At 41.7% G+C, this 20,596-nt stretch overlaps 1 protein-coding gene across 3 annotated transcripts in view; it reads right to left on the bottom strand.

The window, feature by feature from the left end:
* ILRUN (inflammation and lipid regulator with UBA-like and NBR1-like domains) overlaps positions 1–20,596 on the bottom strand; it is a 66,023-nt gene that overhangs the window by 19,608 nt on the left and 25,819 nt on the right. The window contains exons 2-4 of one of the 3 annotated variants that reach the window (XM_089514694.1): positions 17,659–17,813; positions 5,396–5,593; positions 3,040–3,143 (exon numbers count right to left, since the gene is read on the bottom strand). In XM_089514694.1, coding sequence (XP_089370820.1) covers positions 3,040–3,143; positions 5,396–5,593; positions 17,659–17,813 — 457 coding nt within the window. Of the gene's footprint in view, positions 1–2,177; positions 3,144–5,395; positions 5,594–17,658; positions 17,814–20,596 lie in introns of those variants that run through there. The other 2 variants (XM_089514693.1, XM_089514692.1) reach the window with 2 other exon arrangements.

The following is a 20,596-nucleotide window of genomic DNA, read 5'->3' as shown; positions in this document are numbered from 1 at the left end:
ATACTCTGATCTCCAGAGTCATAGTCCAATACTCAAATGACTATACCATGCTGGCTCCTATCCATCATTTTATATAATCCTTTAAAAAGTATCATTTAGGTTAATGGTGCCCACATCTTGTGGTAAAAAGCTAGATATGTGATGCAGGAAGGAGTGATTTCTCAACTGTCCTATACTTACCATAGATCAATTTCATTGGATGCACATTTGCCAGTTTTAGTATTTCAGGATACTATTTCAGACTAAATTTTAAAACGCAAATGCTATAGACATTCCCCATATGAAATATGATCCAATCTGCTGCTCATATTGATTGCTCTTGGCAGCAGGGGTATGTGTGTGTGTGTTTTCTTCCAGACATACCTTTTGAGATGGGTAACTATAGCTACATGCAATGGCTTGTATCCAGACCTTGCCTCCCATGAAGAGCTCATTCCATAAATGGAAGGATTTGATTCAGGGGATTATTTGCTGGTAGAGTGGGAAAAGAGTTGATTTTTACTGATTATCAACTCTTCCAGTTGGCCCTCCTACACTCACAAAATCTGCTGTGAAGGACTAAAGGTATGGGAGGTGGCACCAGAGAGAAATGGAACTGATAAAAAAGTCTCTTTCTGTTGGCCACAGCATCCTAAGCAGTGTTTTGCTGAAGGAGTGTACACACCAGCAGGAACTAATTCTGGATCTAATCCAGATTATTAAACATAGTTGCACAACACATTTATATTACACGTTATGCCAAGTTACTATTTTCTTTTTCCAAAAAATTCTCAGCCAAAGTTTTAGTGAACTTTTCATTATACCTCCAAGCTTCCCCCCCCCCCCCCCCCGTGTAACCAGTGTACAATCACATTATCTATGATTTAAGGCCATTTAGATCTTACTAGCATTATTTTACAGACTCTGAACCTAGCAATTCATACCACTATGTACCAGTCTTTTAAAAATTGGATCATCACAGATATTACATAATTTGCATCTGAGGAAGTAGAAAATTCTACAAAAGCTTATGCTATAAAGTCTTCTACAAAGTGCTGCATACTAATATATTTATTTTTTAGCCTTTTCCTCCAATGACACAATATCCAAGCTTCTTTAGGTATCCTTCCTGAGAGATGTTGTTAAAACATTTAACAAAGAAATACTATTACGATATTTGCTGACAGTCTTAAAAAAAAAACATAAGCCCTATCAATTTTCTTTCAGCAGCTCTTGTTCTCTTCTGTGCTTTATTATTTTAGTATTAATCTATTCAGGATTGCTCTGGGTTGTTTCTTAAGAATTGGTGTCAATTTCATTACCTTCCATTCTGTTAGTTAAATTCAGGTGAAGTGCTAAAGATATTTCATCTAAATTGTTTCATATCTTTATTCTTTAAGAATTCCTTCATGAATACCATCCAATCCATCACTTCTAAGGTGAGGATCCAACAGTGGCCTTCCACTGGATCTTGTTATGTCTGCAAGTGTCAGTGGCTTTCCCCTCTTGCAATTTCTTTTGTGCTGCAAAAATTTGCCTCAGATGGGCAAAAAACTCTCTAGAACTCTCATTTTGGGCATTACAGAAAGCAGCAACAGGTGGAGTGGGGAGGGCAGAGAAGTCCCAATTCTACACTGATTAGACATCAAAGTACACTGCTGTATCTTAACAATGGTTTTCACAGCATTTTGGCAGTACAGTCTGAAAATCTGTATCTCTGAGGGATATGTTCTCAGATTTACTCTGGATAGCAAGAATCATGGATAATGGTGAATGCCAGATGCTCACCAGAGAGTCCCTGTGGAGGACCTCCAGATGCCTAGAGAAACATTTTTCCCCCAGACACAGCTAAGTGAAGCTGCAGTTACTGATCCTGCGGATATGGGGGTTGGACAGTACTTAACTCCTTAAACCAGTGCCTGGGCATGGCTTCAGATTAAATTGCTGCTTCTATCCTCCAATTAATTATAGAAATAACTGCTCCAAAGCAAATTTGTGAGTTCTAGCTACAAATGCTGTACTGATCATGACTTTAATTTACATTTACTCAGTCAGTAACAGGGTAGTGTGTGATTAATACACTGTTTGCTTCAACTACTTTTCTTCCACTTCGCCTGCCTTACTATACTCACTCTGTGTCCAAATTTGCACAAAGTGGCAAGTCTCCCATTGTCCAGAATAACATAAAACAAAGCATGTTGGATGGGTTTAGATTTATTCTGTTTGTACACAAAACAAGTTATCTGTATCACACTAGATTGTCTTGGGTCTGATTCAACAGGTTTTTATATATTTTATGCATAAGGCAACAAATGGTTTCAATAAAATTTGGATTCAAAGCCCAAGGGGAGTATCAAACAATTAAAAGCAATGATCAAAGTACAATAATAACAGAAAAGGGAAAAATGACACTTCCTGTCCAACAGCACACAAAAGAAGGAAAAATGACCCATCATTTGATTGCACATATTAGCTTCCAAATCTGGCAGAGGAACTTTAAAAATACTTACCATATAATATACTTTATTTTATTTATACCCTTAAAAAGAAGCTTTGTGAATTAGTACCTTCTCAGAATTAGCATTTAGCATCCCAGGAATATTAGTTTAACAAGCATTTGGAAAATATTTGTTTAACAGGACATTTAAAGCATTTGGATTTGGTCATGTTTTAGCTTGCTTTTAATTTAGTGAGAGTACCTGGCAAACTGAACAAATGGAGGCCTTCTAAGTGGAGGCTGGAGGGGGGAGCTACACAGTTTATAAAAAAGGACTGTTACATTATAAGTCATGGACTCATGACTTCCCCGTTCTCTTGCACCCCCAGGCCACCTACCTTACTGTATGTCACTACTGATAAGTTGTTCGAGTGACTGCTGGGGGAGAGATTTACAGAGTTTTGTGACAGTTCAGTCTGATCTTGTTCAATTTGGTCAGGAGCAGGCCCCCACGTGTTTTTGCTGATTGTGTCTAGCTCGGAACCCCCAGGGTCTTTTAAGTTGTTTTCATCTGGTTGCCTGTTCTTCTGCGGAGAGGCGAATGGGTTAAAGTTTCCTTCTACCTTGCGATGTGGCTGCGTGTTGAACTCTGTTTCAAATGATGAGAGCTGCTGTGTTACTCCTAAAAGTCCTCCAACTTCCACACTGAGGATCACCCAGATGATGTCTGTGGAAGACAAACCTGGATTAGCATATGGAAAAAATACAACTGCATCATTTAAACAAGACAGTTGGCATGCTGTTTATACAATGAAAAACCAAATGCTTTCAAAGAGAGCATAGGTCAGGGAGACAGCTCTTCCTTTTGCAAACCCATACCATTTTCTCTCAGCCACACCTGTTTCCCCATTCACAGGAGGCATTGAAACAGGATTGGAGGCCTGTTACAGATCAAGCTGAATGACCTGGCATTCTGAAATGCTGAAGGTAATAAAATACTGCCACCTGCTGTTAGCCACATAATTTCTTCAAGTCTACCCCTATTATTTTTCACTGAAAGAAACTGCAGCATTTAGGTGTGAAAGCTGTTGGCCATAACAATTGAAAGGAGATATAAATAAACAAGAAAATGACCAATCACATTTCACAAGCAGATTCTGAGACACAATTCTGCAATATGGATTACTCCTGCTTGGCATTATTGATTTCATTGTTTCATTGTGCTCTCTATTCCCACTCCCCACTTCCAGTTCTTCACTTTCCCCCTTCAATAGTTAGCCAGAATTTCATGGCCAATGTGTATCACTTTCCCTTGGGATTCCCCCTGCCCCTAAAGACTCTTTTGTTCTACTTCTGCACATTTTCTTTAAAAATTAATATGTTCTTTTTTGTGTGTGGATGACAATATTTAGGGTACAAACACACTGGTTCCTGAAAAACTGAATTTGCAAGTGGACTCTTGGTATCCACTGGGTTATCCTTCCAGGTTACCCCATGGATATCAAAATTCATGGATGCTCAAGTCTCATTAAATACAATGGCATGGTAAAATGGTGTCCCTTACATAAAATGGCAAAAATCAAGGTGTGCTTTTTGGAATTTGTATTTTAATATTTTTTGAGTCATGGATGGTTGAATCCATGGATAAGGAATCTGTGGGTATGGAGGGCCAACAGTACAAGAATCAAGAATATAAAACATTTATTTTTATTTATATCCCACCTTTTCCCAAAAATTATGACTCAAGGCACCTACATCTTGTAGTGTACAGTGGACCCTTGGTATCTACTGTGGTTTGGTTCCAGGATCCTTCATGGATACCAAAATCCATGGATGTTCAAGTCCCGTTACAAACAATAGTAAGTGTAAGGTTTGTTTTTTGAAATTTATATTTTTTAAAAAAATATTTTCAAGCTGTGGATGGTTGAATCCATGAATAAAGAATCCATGGATATGGCTGGCCAATTGTAAAATAATCAACAGTGCAATAAAGTAGCTATGCAACTCTATTGCACTGTTGATTATTTTCCAAACTTCTCTTGGAAACATATTGTTGTATTTCTAATGGGGAAATGCTAATAAGAAGAGCATGATCCGTCTGCCCACAGAAGGTAACTGAATATTACCTTTTCATTTCTAATGGCATTTTAAACTAAAACCATGTTGTAATATGTTCATGCAATTTTTCCAGTATTATTTCAGACTAACTGTCCAGCAAAAGCTGGCTGAAACAGTGCCCAGAACATTTGTGTGTTCTACAGGTTACCCCAAGTATTAGCATCAAGGAGCAGTACTGAATGACTCCTAAAACAGCTGTTTTAATGCCTGGACCATCCTTGAAGAAATATCTAATGTATGATCCTAAACACAGCGTTTCAATGTTCCAACTGAGACTACAGTGAGTTTGTTGGATCTGATCCCATTTCTTTCTCTCTTTTTCAGTGAAATATGACTTAACAAGAAGTGCAAAATTTTATTTAAAACAGTCACACTCCCAAAGAAAAGAAAACTATCTACATAGTGTGGTGGAATCTCCTTCTTTGGAGGTCTTTAAGCAGAGGCTGGATGGCCATCTGTCGGGGATGATTTGATTGAGATTTCCTGCATGGCAGGGTGTTGGACTGGATGGCCCTTGTGGTCTCTTCTAACTACGATTCTATCTTTCAAAGAAGTGGTCTTTGAACCAGATCCTTAAGTCTCACACTTGCATAAACAAAGGGTAGATCATGCAGCACATAGCACTGCAATGAAATCCTTCTACAATGACAGTTGCCATCTCTGTGGAATCATTTTAATCTATTTGTGGGTCGCCTGTAAAATTACCACAATGAGGAGCCCTTTTTGCCAGACAAGAGTATTAAGTGGGAAAGGGGCTAGTTATTTCAACTGGCTACAGATCCTTTACAGAATACAGCAGTGATTCTAGAACATATTATTTTGACATGGACTAATACAGTCTTAAAGGTACTAGGTACTCACCTCCATAATATAGTCCCGTGGCAGTACACATTCGCCACTGTCCTTGATACATTCCTGCAGTACTGGGGCTGCACATCTGAACGCTGACATCTGCAATCTCCTGGGGCTCCAACGATCGGACCATCACCATGTTCACATGGCCAAACTGGTCTCCTCCAACGTACTTAAGACAAACACCTGGAGGCCATGCTTCTGTCCCTGAGATTCAGCAAAGACTGTATTAAAGCATTTGTCTACAGAGAAACTATAATTATGAACAATATGGCAAACATATTTATCAATGAATAAACATTTGTAACTGATGTGTGTTGCTTAAGTAAGCAACCAAGAATGTTAGTAAATGCTTAGCAAAAGACAATTCATCTTGCACATTTGCAGTAAATAGGTGGGTTACAGATCCAAATACAACTGCTTATGTACTGTGTGTGTGTGCATCTGGGCACATACATACATCTCTCTGTAAATGTAAGTGTAACATGCAGACTTACCATGAATCAATACACATGTCGATAAAGCTAACATATGGTAGATCTTTTCTGGCAAAACACTGATGTAAGCATGTTTCTGTTGGTAATGTTGTATGTTGACTAAGACATGTCAATATGTGTATGCCAGGAACTGTGAACTCATGAATGTAGAAAAAGCTGCTCTGATGTGAAAAGTGCTTGTTTTAATTTAATCTTTTAGAAGTAAACGAGAATTCCAGATAATACCTAACACACACCCCAAGACTTAAGGTGGCTCTTTATTCCTCTGTAGCTAGGTTTCTGAGAGAAATAGAGGGAGAAGATAATCATTTGAAGATAATCACTTGTATATCATTTGAAGTTTTTGTATAAAACAACATAGTGTAACTTAAATTATTAATTATTTTTACATATATCCACCATATTTTCAGGACAAGAAATAAGACATAATATTTAGATTTTATTATTGTCTCTTACAAGGGAAATTTTACTGCATCGTTGTGGCTTCAATTTGAAGCAACTATAAATGTATGGGCAAATAAGTTTCAGCACAATTTTATTCATGTACATTCAGAAGTAAATCCCTGAATTTAATGGAACTCATTCCCTAGCAAATTTGTGTAGTGAAATAAACTAAAAAGGAGATAAGAATTTTAAAAAATATACACACACATAAGGAAAGATAGTTATTTTCGGTCACTATTACTACTCTTTAAGGGGAAATGTATTTTAGAATCTAGCCATATCAGATAACTCAATTTATTAACAAAAAGAATCTGTAAGAACCCATTTTATTGTGAAGTACAGTCATCCCTCCACATTTGTTGGTTAAGCATTGCAGATTTGATTATATGCAGATTACTGTATTTGCCACTGCCTCGCCTGCTGCCCTATACATGATCAAAAAAGTATGTTCTCTCTAGGCATTGCTAGGTCCTCCAGTGCTATGGTCAACTGTTGGTGGAAGATGACCACAGAATCATGCTGAAGGACTTACAAATGTTTAAAGAAGTGTTCTCCCAGGTGTTTTTTTTAAAATGGAAGGCCTGTATTTGCAGTTTTTCTACTTTTGCTAGGTTTCTGCATCCCTAAATTCTGCAAAGGTTGAGAGCCAACTGCATGTATTTCCAGCATTATGAATGACCTGTTCATCAATTCTTTAAGCCTTCAAGCATTTTCAAAATAACACTCAAATTAAGTAATTCATAACCAGAAATATAACTCACTAAATCAAGGGTTGTTCAGTGACTTCAGCATTTTCCCAGGCAAGATGACAGTTCTTTGACCAGAACTAGTCCTTGATATACTTAAATAATTCTCACAGAAAATGAAGTGTACAACATCCACTAAGAGAAAAGTTTATCTTCTTTTCTGCTTCATTATCCCATACAGACTCCAGAAACAGATGCTAAGAGATTTAAGTTACATGTTGTTTATTTCATTTTTCAAAATATATCAAGATCTCAACATGAGAGGGCAAAGACATTTCAGTTTCACTTTTTCTTACAGTAAACACTTGCTGTATGAAAGACTGACTGAGATTCTTTTAAGAGAATAAAAAGTCTCAGGAAAAAATAGTTGTAACATCCCCTCTGCATCATAATCTTTGTTTTGTTTTTTTTGTGTAAATTTGAAGTCTTGTGGCTGTGAACACACACAAATATCCAGTTAGTTCTTGTATTCGGTATATTTGTGCGTGCGCATGTGCACAAAGATCTACTATATACAACTAAACAATATAGCAGCCACTGTAAGGTAAAACATGCACTTTATATGTTAACTTCAAAATATATTTTTCTGTTTTAACTATTTTGCTCAGAAATCTTGTTCAAAGCACAGATACACAACATGTCTATGATTTTAAGTTGTATCCTGACCATGCAATATCTGTAGCAGAGTTGTTTCCATTTTTATATTTCCTTTATCTCTCATAATTATATATCAGTTATTTAGTGCTGGCCATCTCACTCAACCCTTCTCAAAGTTTCATTCCAGCTGTATCTCCAGTGTTCTTTAAAAAGAACCCCTTGCTACCACTTTTATTTCCTCCCATGAAGTACTTTATAAAACAAGCCATAAAAATAAAATGTAACAGTATTCAACTGAACTTTTAAGCTCCCTTTCCAAAGTAGCTTATTTAAAATATAAATCAACTCAACACCATCTCCTGTCTGTTTGCCCAGCAGTTTTTGTGATCTGCTTCCATTCCAGCTGAAGATATTGCCATCTTGAACATATTCGGCCTGGTTTTGGAAACTAGACAGAGTTGGGTTCTGATCTGGCCTTCAATGGGAAGTTTCTTGCCTGAAACACTGAAGGGCTGCTGTCAGTCAGAGCTGACAATACTGAGCTAAATGGACTAATGATCTTATTCAGTATATAAGGCAGCTTCCTATACTGCTACATAACTATATCAGTTTCCAGTGTGCACCTGAATTCCAATTTGTTACCTGGTGGAAACTTTAATAAGATATTTCTATTTGAGCAGAGCAAACCTAACTCCTAGATCTACTAACAGGGGAAGGGGGATCTTCCTGCTAGCAAGCTTCTTTAGTAAAAGGATTTCAGCTTTAGAAAGCTGTGTTCAGTGGTGGTAAACAGAAGGCATCAAAACTGGGCAGTTTTCAATGTGATGGACCCAAAGCCAGCCATTAAGCTAAGAAGCACACTATCTCCTTAAATGAGCCGGCCCAGGCTCTGAGATCCTCAGGGGAGGGCCTTCTCTCCATCCCACCACCATCACAAGCATGGTTAGTGGGGACATGAGACAGGGCCTTTTCCGTGGCTGTTCCTAGACTTTGGGAACTCTCTGCCCGCGAAGACCAGAATGGCCCCTTCCTTGATGGCCTCCTGCCGACGGGCGAAGACCTTCAGACAAGCATTCAAAATAGCTTTTAAAGAATGGCCTGGGGGGCTATATTGTTTTAATGTATTTTAAACATTTTTATCTTTTTAAAGTATTTGATATTTTAACGTGTAATTTGTTTTAATTACTATTTTGTATGTGTTCAATTGAAATTTTTTTTAATGTTGTAAGACTGAGTCCCAGTCTTAGGAGAAGGACTGGGTACAAATATAAATATAATTATCATCATCATCATCATCATCATCATCATCATCATCATCATCATTCCTGCTGCTTTGATGGGATGGGGTTAAAATAAAAATTCTGGCAAACCTTCACCTGAAGGCACACACATGAACACACACAACACCTCTACATTTCAATGGGTGAAAGGGTGGAGAGATGGCTTCACTCCTCAGCAATAATACTTATCATTGCACTCCTAGAACTTTGTAACTTCATTATGTTAAGCTTCTAGAGGCCCTTCATACTTTAATGGATATTAAGCTTTATATTCTATTACTATAACTCAGCTGTTTCATTTTACATGTGCAAAACAAATGCCATAACTTCAAAATTTCATACATTAAAAGTAATGGCTCAGAAAAATCATCACATATTTAGAAATATGCTAGAATTGGAGCTGACCTATTTTGATTGTCAGACTAAAAACTACAGGCTATAAAAACATAGAAAGTAAACATCAGCTAGAGTCAGAGAATAGCTGCACCCCATACTGACATGGAAGGTTGGAAAACTGCCCAGGCAAGTACAGTGTGACTTTGGTTCATTTCAGATGTAATAACAAAACCATGTTGTTGTCGTTATTTCTGAGCTGGGCCTTGTCCTGCTGTCCTTTACTAAATCAGACCATTCTGCCTATGACTCAAGGAGAGAAACAGAGCTTCTGGAAGTGGAGAAGTCAATGGGCAGAAGTGATTAATTCAGCTGAGACTAGGGTAAAATATTGCTTCGCCACTTGATACCAAGCTCATACATTGAGAAAAATAATATGTACAGCAAGGATGGGTAAAGTGCAGTCCACCCCACAGTTTGTGCCCCAATTAGAAATCATACCCTCTAAAGTTTCAGAGCTGAGTATCCCTTATCCAAAACTCAAAAAATCAAAATGCTCCAAAATCCAAACTTTTTTCATGGATGTGTGAAATTGTGGCACCATTGCTTTTTGATGGTTTTGATGGTTCAGTGTACACAAACTTTGTTTCATGAAAAAATTATTTAAAATACTGTATAAAATTATCAAAATTTGAAACACATCTGGTCCTAAGTATTTTGGATAATTTAATAATAATAGTTGTAGTAGTAGTAGTAATAATAATAATAATAATAATAATATTGTTAAACGTATGATTACAAAGGGAAAAGAAAGAAAAAAGTTGGTCAGGGGGAAATACATAGCATAAAGTGTGGGCTAGGTTGAGTCTCCCTTATACAGAATTCCAAAATCTGGAATAGTAAAAAAAAAATGGACAGGTTGCTTACCTGTAACTGAGTGGTCATCTGCAAATCCACACAAATGGGTTATTCTGTGCCTGCACAGAATTTCTGGATCCTACTGGAATCGCTAGGGAAGACTTTTTGGTGGTAGCTCCGCCCACCCTCTATATAGGCAGGATGTCTTCACACCCTTTCTCAATTCCAAAAAGGTCCGCCATAAGAGCAGACAAAGAAGAGAGAAGGACACGACAAAGGGGAAGATGGGCGGGATTTGCAGATGACCACTCGAAGAATTACAGTTACAGGTAAGCAACCTGTCCCTCTTCTTCGTAGTCTCTGCGAAGCTCACAAATGGGTTAGACTGGCAAGCTTGTTCCTCTGTGGAGGAGGGAGTGTCCTGGCAATAAATAAATTAAACCAGAAAAACAGTGTGAGTGTCAGTTATTTGACAGGTGCCAACTAACCTTAGTGCATTCTGGAAAGGAGAACAGCTCTGCCAAAGGCTGCTTCACGTTGGTGTCTGGTATCAAGTCTGTAGTGCTTGATAAAGATCAGAGGTTGTGACCATACTGCAGCCTTGCAAATATCCTCCAAGGGAATTCTGGAGAGGAAGGCTGAAGATGAAGCTACCGCCCTGGCGGAATGGGCTCGATTCGAGCAGGCGGAGTCTTCCCAAAAATCTCACAAGAGAGGAGGATTGTGGAAGTCACCCATTTAGAGAAACGTTGAGGTGTGACTGGAAGCCCCATTTTGGGTTTGGAGTAGCAGACGAAAAGTCTGGGAGAATGACAAGAGTACGCAGTCCTGTCAAGGTAGAAGGCTAGCACCCGCCTGACATCAAAAAACTGGAGCCTGTGCTCAGTGTTGGTGGTCGGGTTCAGGGCTAGCATTGGGAGAATGATGTCTTGACTGAGATGAAAGGTGGACACAACCTTTGGTAGAAAGGGAATGTCCAGACAGAGGACAACCTTGTCCTTAAAAATTTTCAGGTACGGAAAGTCTGTATGGAGGGCACAGAGTTCAGTGGCCCGGCATGCTGAGGTGATGGCTACCAAGCAGCCTGAAATCACAGGAAGCCAGAGGTTCAAAGGGTGAGGTAGTGAGTGCAGGTAAGACAAGCTGGAGGTCCCAAGCGGGGATTGAGATCACTGCCGGCGGTCTTAGCTTGGCAAGGCCATGAAAAATTTCTTCACGAGTGGGTCGGTGAAGAAGGATGGGCGGCCAAAAAATTGGAAGTGAGCACAGATGGCCGCGAGGTAGCATTTTAAGGACGAAATGGAGAGTCTGGATGCTGAGAGGTGGTGGAGAAAGTCCAAAATGGCAGAGATAATGACCTCCGAAGAGGTGAGTCCTGCTGAGGAGAAAAAAACCAAAAATTTAGCCCATTTGAGGGCGTAGGAATGGAAGGCTTTCGGGAAGGCTTCCACTGAGTGGAAGGCTTTCAGGAAGCCAGGATGATTTCTCAGAAGGGTACCGAGAGTGGAATCAGGGCCGAATCCACAATGCAACAAGACGGAGTGTCCATGTTGGGGTGACGAACCCGACCACCGTGAAGGGTCAGGAGGTCAGGACGGAGTGGCAGAGGCTGGAATTAGTTGTTGGAGAGATGGAGGAAGGGGGTGAGCCACGGCTGCCTCACCAAGGGGTGATCAGAGGAAATGAGGGGAAGGCGTAGAACTTTTTGCTGGACCACTGGAAGAGGAAGGCATCCCCTCGGGACTGAGGTGAAGGGATCCTGGAACAGAAGTGGTTGCTGTGAGTGTTGAGATGAGAGGCAAAAAGGTCAATGTCCAGCATTCCCCACAGAGAAAAAAGGCAGAGGGCAACCTGAGGGTTCAGTTGCCAGTCGAGACAGGAGTCCCGAGCTCTGCTCAGTTTGTCTACAAGCTCGCTCTCCTCTCCAGGGAGATGTATGGCTTGCAAGGTGATCCATCTCCGGATGCACCAGTTCCAAATTTGAAGGGTGAGGCCGAGAAGGGTGGCCGACCTGGTACCACCCTGCTTGATGTAATACATCACAGTCGTGTGGTCTGTGAGGAGGACGACGACCTGGTTTCACAGGGAGGGTTCGAAGGCCTTCAGTGCCTTCTGTACCGCTAGCATCTTGGGCACATTGATGTGGAGTTGGCGCTCTTTGGGAGACCATCTCCCATGGACAGAGAGGTCGTTGAAATGGGCTCCGCAGCCCGTGTTTGAGGCATCAGTGGTCAGTGAAGTCAGTGGTCAGTGAAGTCTGAGGTTGTGGTGGCAGAAAGGGAATGCCCACCAACACACTGAGTGGGTCAGCCACCAGTGGAACAATGTGCCACTTCTGTGGATCGTCGAAGGCAGGGTTGAAGACCAAGAGGAGCCACGACTAGAAGGGACACATGCGGAGATGAGCCCACGGCGTGACATATGTGGTGGATGCCATATGGAGGAGGGCAACCTGAGCTGTTTGCGCAGTGATGCACTGGAAGGCAAGGCAGCAATGAATTGCAGACCTGAGGTTGAGGAACATGTCGTGAGGAAGGTATGCTCTGCAGGTCGTGGAGTCCAAAGTGGCTCCTATGAAGTGCACCTGCTGGTTTGGGCAGAGGATAGACTTTTCCTTATTGATCATGAATCCCAAGTGGTGAAGAAGAGAGAGTGTCAACTCAAGATAGGAGAGGAGCATCTGCCTGGACGGGTCCAAGAACAACCAGTCGTCGAGGTAAGGAAAGACGATGATGTTTTGTTGGCGGAGGTATGCGGCTACTACCGTCATGCACTTGTGAACACTCTCGGTGCAGTGGAAAGTCCAAAGGTCAGTACTCGGTACCGAAAGCAATTGGGGCCAACAGAGAAGGCGAGAAGATCCCGGTGGTCCTCTCGGATGCTGATATGGAAATAGGCATCCCAAAGATCCAAAGTAGCGAACCAGTCTGTCTCCTACAGAAGAGGCAAGATGGAAGCCAAGGTTACCATATGGCAACAGGAAGCGCAAGTCTAGGATGGGACAGAGGCCGCCTGTCGCTTTGGAGATGATGAAATATCGAGAGAAGAGGCAATGTTGGGTCTGGGACAGGCTCAATGGCCCCTTTTTGAAGCAAGGAGCGTACTTCGTCGAGAAGGGAGTCTGAAGGGGGAGTGATGAGAATGATATGCCTTGGGGGAGAGGATTGCAGCTCCAGAGCAAAACCCCTACAGACAATGGAAAGCACCTAGGAGTTGGATGTTATGGAGGCCCAAGAGTAGTGGAAGTGGGCCAGGTGATCCCCAAAGGGAGTTGACAGAACGGAGTGTGCTGGGGAGCTTCATAAGCAGCGCTTGCCTTGTTCTGCATCCTTCTTATGGAAAGGTTGCTTGTATTTGTTTTTGTTGGCGTTTCCCTTGCTGTTGGGGAGGGAAGCGCTGTTGCTGGTAGTCCGAAGACTGGTTGGATCTACCCTAGTTGGGGGTGGAGGGGGGTCTTTGCCATCCCAAACGACGTTGAGAAAAAGGAGGGTGAGAAGTGGAGGAAGAGAACATACCGTATTTACGGGCTGTATTCTTCATTTTGTTTTTGAAGTCCAGCTTCTCATCAGTTTCCTTATGGAAGAGTCCCATGGTGTCGAAGGGGAGCTCTTCTATGGCCTGATTGGCTTGAGGCGTAAGATCTGAAGACCTTAGCCAGGCGTGGCGTCGGAGGGCCAGGGTGCCCAAGAGTTGTCGGGAAGCACAGTCAGCCGAGTGTCGGGCCACCGAAATCTGGTGTGAGGCCAGTGCATGAGCTTCTGTATGGATGGCCATGGCTGTCTCTTGTCCTCAGGGAGGTCTTCATACAAGGGAAGAGCTTTCTCCCAAAGTTGCTGTTGGTAGGCAGCCATACAAGCTGAGTACTTTTGGATCTTAAGGTCCAATACTGCGGAGGCATAGGATTTCCGTGCCGTGGTGTCAAGCTTACGACCCTCTTTGTCATTGGGGATCAAAGCTGTCTTTGGGGCCGAGTGAATCTGCGAGGCTTCCACAATTGCTGAATTCAGGCGAGGATGCTCAAAGAGTCTCTTCTGAGAGTGTGATATGGTAGAGATTGTCAAGTTTCCTGGTGGAAGGCTGGGCCATGGACAAAGTGGGTGAAGAACTCTTTGCAATCCTGAACATCGATGGTAGGAATGCAATGGAGGTCGGAACTGGACCTGAGACTGTTGAGCCGGAGCATAGTCGGAGCCGGAGCAGTCGGCGGATTCAATCTGGTCCTGGTGCGGGCCGAGGGCCTGAGTGGTTACCGGTACCGGGAACGAGGTGCGCACTTGTAGGGAGACGGCAGAAGCCAACTGCATGGGTTGGACTGGTTCAACTCGGGAAGCCGAGGTGAGGCGAGACGGAAGTGGAATGGATGCAGCAGATGACCTTGGAGGAGGCAAGACAGGTTCAACAAGTTGGAAGGTTGAAACAAAACGGCCTCTGTGGACTTCAGAAGGATCAAGAGGCAAAAAATAAGTGCCCTTGGTTTGATCAAAAACAACATCCCATCTGGAGGGTTCAGCAAGGACAGAGGATGCATCATAGTCCTGTTCGTCCTCGAAACCAACGACCTCCTAAGTCTGGGAGAGTCGGTCCAGTATCACCACTTGGGTGAAAGGAGAGGCTTCCTCTTCACCCTCCGAGAGTTGGTAAGGAGCCCTGGTGGCACAGTGGTTAAATGCCTGTACTGCAGCCACTCACTCAAAACCACAAGGTTGCGAGTTCAAGACCAGCAAAAGGGCTCAAACTTGACTGAGGCTTGCATCCTTCCGAGATCGCTAAAGTGAGTACCCAGATTGTTGGGGGCAAATTAGCTTACAGTTGTAAACCGCTTAGACACTGCTTAGGTGGTATGAAGCGGTATATAAATTAAGCTTATTTGTTTTGTTTGGTAGGGTTCAGACAAGGAATGCAGAAAGGTGTCCGGTGGAGTCTGGGAGTCGGGACGAAGAAACAACTGAGGTTGAGGCACAGGCTGGCTGCACGGTACCAGCCCAGTTCGGTGTCAGCGGGCGTGTCGGTATGAGACCGGTGGTTGGAGTCAGAGTCCAGACAGGGACAGGACTTCTTTCCTGGGAGATGGAATGAGTCTTTGGACTTATCCCGAGATTTATTCTTTCTTTTCTCCGGTTTGGAATCTGAGGACTTCTTCCTCTTTGGTGAGGATGGGTGGCCAGCCATATCCTGCTCTGAAGACCTCTGTTTGTCTGGGGCTGACCCAGAGACTTCCGAAGAGGGTTTGCCCTCAGCAGTAGTAGCCTTGGCAGGGACCCCTGAGGCCAGAGATGGGAGTTTGTCCATGGCGGCCATAGGCTTGGCAGAGGCTCTAGAGCTGGAGGGAGGCTTCAAAATTTGCAAGTACAGCATGGATCTCAGGCGCATCTTCCTATTCTTCCTGGCCTGTGGAGTGAAGGCCATGCAATGAGGGCAGGAAGCAGGGACGTGGCCCTCGTCCAGGCAGAGGAGGCACAAGGAGTGTCCATCAAGTGCCAGGATGTTTGTTCCACATTCAGTGCACTTTTTAAAAGAGTGCGCAGACATCTTTAGGCCAAGGCAGAGGGACGAAGAGAAAGAACTGTCCGAGGAGTCCGAGTGTTACCTTCAATCAGAGTCCAAAACCAAGTCCAAATCACAATCCAAAGAGTAGTCAGAGTCAAACGAAGTCAGAGCAAATGCAGTAAAGCGAAAGTTAAGGAAGGAGCGATTCTAAGTGAGGTTCCTAAGCTGCTCACGCGGAGGACAAAAGGAACTGAGAAAGGGCAGGAAGACATTCTGCCTATACAGAGGCTGGGAGAAGCTACCGCCAAAAAGTCTTCCCTAGCTATTCCAGTAGGATCCGGAAATGCTGTGAAGGTGCAGAATAACCCATTTGTGTGCTTCGCAGAGACCACAAAGAAGAACCAAACTTTTTTCATGAGTGGCTGAGACAGTGACACCTTTCCTTTCTGATGATTAAATACAGTGGGCCCTCACCTTACGCGGGGATCCGTTCCAGATCCCTCCGCGTAAGGCGAATTCTGCCTATGCTCAAGCCCCATTGTAAACAATGGGGCTCGTGCATGGTAGCGTGGCGGCCCCTTTCTCATTTGCGCCACTGGCGCAGCTGTGTAGAGGCTGCGCCAGCGACGCAAATCATAGAAGGAGCTCGTTTTTGGCACTGAAAGAGCGCCCCAGGCGCCCTCACGCGGTGCGAGGATGTCATTTCCACACCGCCCCATTTGGAGGCGGTGCCTGTGTGAATAGGGTGCCGCCATTTTCTACGCGCTCTGCGCGTATTAGGGTTAGGGGCATCAGGAAGTGACACCCCTTCCTAACCCTAGTACGCGCAGAGCGTGTACTTTATGCCTGTTTGTAACGGGCCTATACCTTCTTTTTTAAGCTGCTCAATTGTTTTTATCTGCTGTACATTTTTTGTATTTTCCCCAGACTTTCATCAGGACTCTCCTTATCATATGTTTATTCCATTCTTTACAAATTTTTTTGCTCATAACAGAGGTAAGCATGCCAACCTTTTTCTAGATTGACCCCTTCTAGTGCCAATAATTCTTTATTTTTTAGGTTTATCCAATCTTTTATCCAGGTATATACACATGCATTGTAATAAATTTGTAAGTTGGGTAAACCTAACCCTCTTCTCTTTTTACAATCTTGTAAATTGGCTAATTTGATCCTAGATTTTTTCCCCTGCCAAATAAAGTCCCTAATTTCTCTATTCCATATTTTAAATATATTGTTTGGTGTTACAACAGGGATTGTCTGAAAAAAGAATATCATTTTGGGGAGCACATACATTTCTGTTAAAGCTAAAGCAAGTCAGTTCTTGAGCAGATTGCAGATTATCAAAAACTTCCCAGGAAGCCAAGATAACCAAATTAAGACTGTTGTACTGTGGACACATCAGGAAAAGGCACAACTCATGAGAAAAGACAATAATACTAGGAAAGGTGGAAGGCAGTAAAAAGAGAGGAAGACCACACATCACATAGACAGGCGCAATTAGAGAGATCATGGGCAGTGGAGAACAGGGGGCCTTGGAGATGTCTCATCCACAGGGTTACCATGAGTCAGGGAAAACTTGAGGGTAGTTAACAACAGCAAAGGACCATTTATTTGTCTTTTTAGCAGTCCAAAACGCTTCTCCAGCACCACATCTCAGATAAATTGATTTTCTTCCTATCAGTTTTCTTTATTGTGCAGCTTTCACAACCATACATACAGATGGAAAAGACAATAGCATGGACAATCTTAACCTTAGTATTCAGTTATGTATCTTTACATTTCAGGGTATTTATACTATTTTCATCAAGTATGGATCAAGATGTCTTCTTTTTATTCCTACCTTCAATTGTATTGTCCTGCCATAAAATATGAAAAATATTTTTAAAAAATATTTTTAGAAATTTGCATGTAATCACTACTCAAAAATGATTCCCCTAAATAATCTGGAAAAACAAAATCAATTCTATTTTTAAGGTAAAAATCAGAATACAGCATCAAGTCAAAGGCCGTAAAGAGATTGCACCATTCACCTGTGTTTTGTATCCTCCATGTTTTTGTAAACTGGGTGTCAGGGGGGATGGATTCTCCTTCTCCTATGGTCACATCTTCTACAAAGGACATGGAGGGCACATTGATGTTTGGACTTTCAAAATCATAGTAGGCTCCAATGGCTGCTTGTAAGTTCCTGAAAAGAGAGGAAGAAATTAGTTCAGCATTGAGCTATAATGAGCTAAGTCCACAATGAGATATCTACACGCTCAATTTTAAAATTAAGAGCATTGCCATTCAGATCTATGAAAGACTAAAGCTCTTTCACAAGTTGCTCTCATCCACTTAGACTACCTGCATGAAAATGCAGGGAGATGAGTCTCTTTTGATGCTATCTTCAATAATATACCGTGGGGCCCTTGGTATTCACTGGGGTTTGGTTCCTGGACCCCCTGTGGATCCAAAATCCATGGATGCTCAAGTCCCATTAAATACAGTGGCATAGTAAAATAGTGTCCCATATACAAAATGGCAAAACCAAGGTTTGTTATTTGGAATTTATCTATTTTTAAAATATTTTCAAGCTGTGGATGCTTGAATCTGTGGATAAAAAATATATGGATATGGAGAGCCAACTGTATGTCTGACTAATACACATAGAGAGCAACCTATGAAATGGACATGTTCTGTTACAGTGCATTAGCATAAAATTTTAAGGATTAAGGAACATTAAATGAAATCCTGGATTAAGACATTTGAAATGTATAAAATGTATTTGAAATGTCTCAAACACAATGAAGGAAAACCATTTTGCTGTACACACTTAAATTTAAAAGAAAGAAACAAGAGCAATTACTGGCTATAAAAATTATACTAAAAGGACATCAGACATTACACGTTGTTGTAACTTGTGTAATGAGTAAAGAAATGCAGTTCACTAAAGAAAATAATAATACAGATGATATTAGAAATGGACTGGCTATAAGTTGAGATATTGCAAACAGGATATTTTTTAGATAAGAAGTGAAAACTTAGAGCTGTTACAAACCAATCAGCAACCATGTTTTTTTTGTGGGTTATTCGGGCTATGTGGCCATGTTCTAGAAGAGTTTCTTCCTGAAGAAACTGTTCTAGAACATGGCCACATAGCCCAAAAAACCCACAAAAAACCATGGATGCCAGCCATGAAAGCCTTTGACTTCACAATCAGCAACCAATAGCAATAACAGTGGGCCCTTCCCTTACATGGGTGATCCGTAAGGGAAATTCCATGTAAGGTTGAGCCCCACTGAAAATAATGGGGCTCGTTCCCACGGTGCAGCACAGCCATGGGCGCACACCCCTTTATTTCTACCGGTGTGCTCGCTCTATACTTCTGGGTCGGCTGTCAGCATATGCTGAAAGCTGCGTATACTGCGCCCGCGTATGACATGGGCACACTGTATAAACAAAACCCTCTTTTCCTCACCACTCTGCAGAATGGGAAGGCATTCTACAGGAAATGGGTGTATCAATTCACCATTCAGACATTGGTCAAGGAGTGTGAAATGAGAGCTCATGTTCCTTGACCAGACAGAGCTGAACAGGGAGCATCCATATAGGCCCTGCATTCCCCGTAACAGAATAGTATAGAATTTTTCTACGTCAGCATTTGTCCATGATGGAGCACAAAATACTTTCTATTCCATGAAGATTGTTTATAACTGATAAAAGGTAAAAGGAACACAACGGTACACCAATTTTACAAAAACCAATGTAGCGTCATTTGCTGGACTGTGCTTATGGATCCTATTTCTTCCAGAAAACGCAGTACCCCCAAATATATGAAATATACATGACACTAGATATTTTGTACTTTTCCAAAATGACCAATATCCTATTTTTGGCATTCTAATAACTCTCCTCTGCAGCTATCCATAAGAAGTGCTAGTGAGCCATGGGTGCCCATGTTTGCTTTGTAAACAGAATATTCATGTGGTGTAGCCTTTCCCATTTGAGAAAGCTCACACAACAGGTCATCTGTACAGATCTTTTCAATTTTGAGATAATATATGAATTGTGCATAGTTGGCTACCTCCCTTGACTTATTTAGGAAGAGGTTAAAAACCTTCCTCTTCCAACAGGCTTTCTTCCAGATGCTGTAATATCTGCTCTTTCCCCGTTGCACCAGCACTTTAAGCTAGTTATTGTGTGGTTTTAATCTTGTAATTTTAACATTGTTTTTAATAGTTTATATATTGATTTGGATGTTTATGTGATTACTGTTTGTAAAGTGTACATCTGTGTACTTCTGTGTAACCCGCTTTGATCTGCCAAGGAAAAGCGGGCTATAAATAAACTGTTTATTATTATTTATTATTTATTAGTCAACAATAGCCAAATCATCACAGTTTTAGGTACCATGGCAATTAGAACATAATGTAAGTTTTGCATAGCAGCATATATTTTCCAGACAAGGAGAAGACAGTATATAAAACTTATCAGTTCAGTCAAATATTACAGGAAAGGCACACATCACATTAGCCAATATATGGAGCCAAAGCTCTATGTCACTAGCTACTTGTTACTTCTAAAGAAGACTGGGCAAACTACAGTGGGCCCTCACTATTCATGGGGGATCCATTCTGGACACCCCCCCCCCGCGTATGGGAAAAATCGCCTATGCTGGAATCCTATGGATTTTTATGGCGGAATGCATGCGCCTGCAGCACCCACACCATTTTGTCCACCGAGCTTGCAGTCTGCATGAGCTCAAATCCGTGGATGGCAAGCCCATGAATGGCATAGGCAGACTGTAAAAGTGAGATAAATAGATTAACAAACATACAAAATGACTAAATCCAGTGGTGAAGTAATAAAATTTTCCTGTTCAAATCAGTCAGTTTCTATTATAATCTGTTTCAGTGAAAAATATTCCCTTAATTTCTGATCAAAGACAAAAGTGACAAGTGTTTAAAAAAACAGCCATACAATTATTGT

The sequence above is a fragment of the Sceloporus occidentalis genome, unplaced genomic scaffold, assembly GCF_023333645.1.
Source record: "Sceloporus occidentalis isolate IW3139 unplaced genomic scaffold, rSceOcc1.0.p SCAF_3, whole genome shotgun sequence".
Taxonomy (NCBI): Eukaryota; Metazoa; Chordata; class Lepidosauria; order Squamata; family Phrynosomatidae; genus Sceloporus; species Sceloporus occidentalis.
This window is presented reverse-complemented; position numbering and strand designations above follow the sequence as displayed.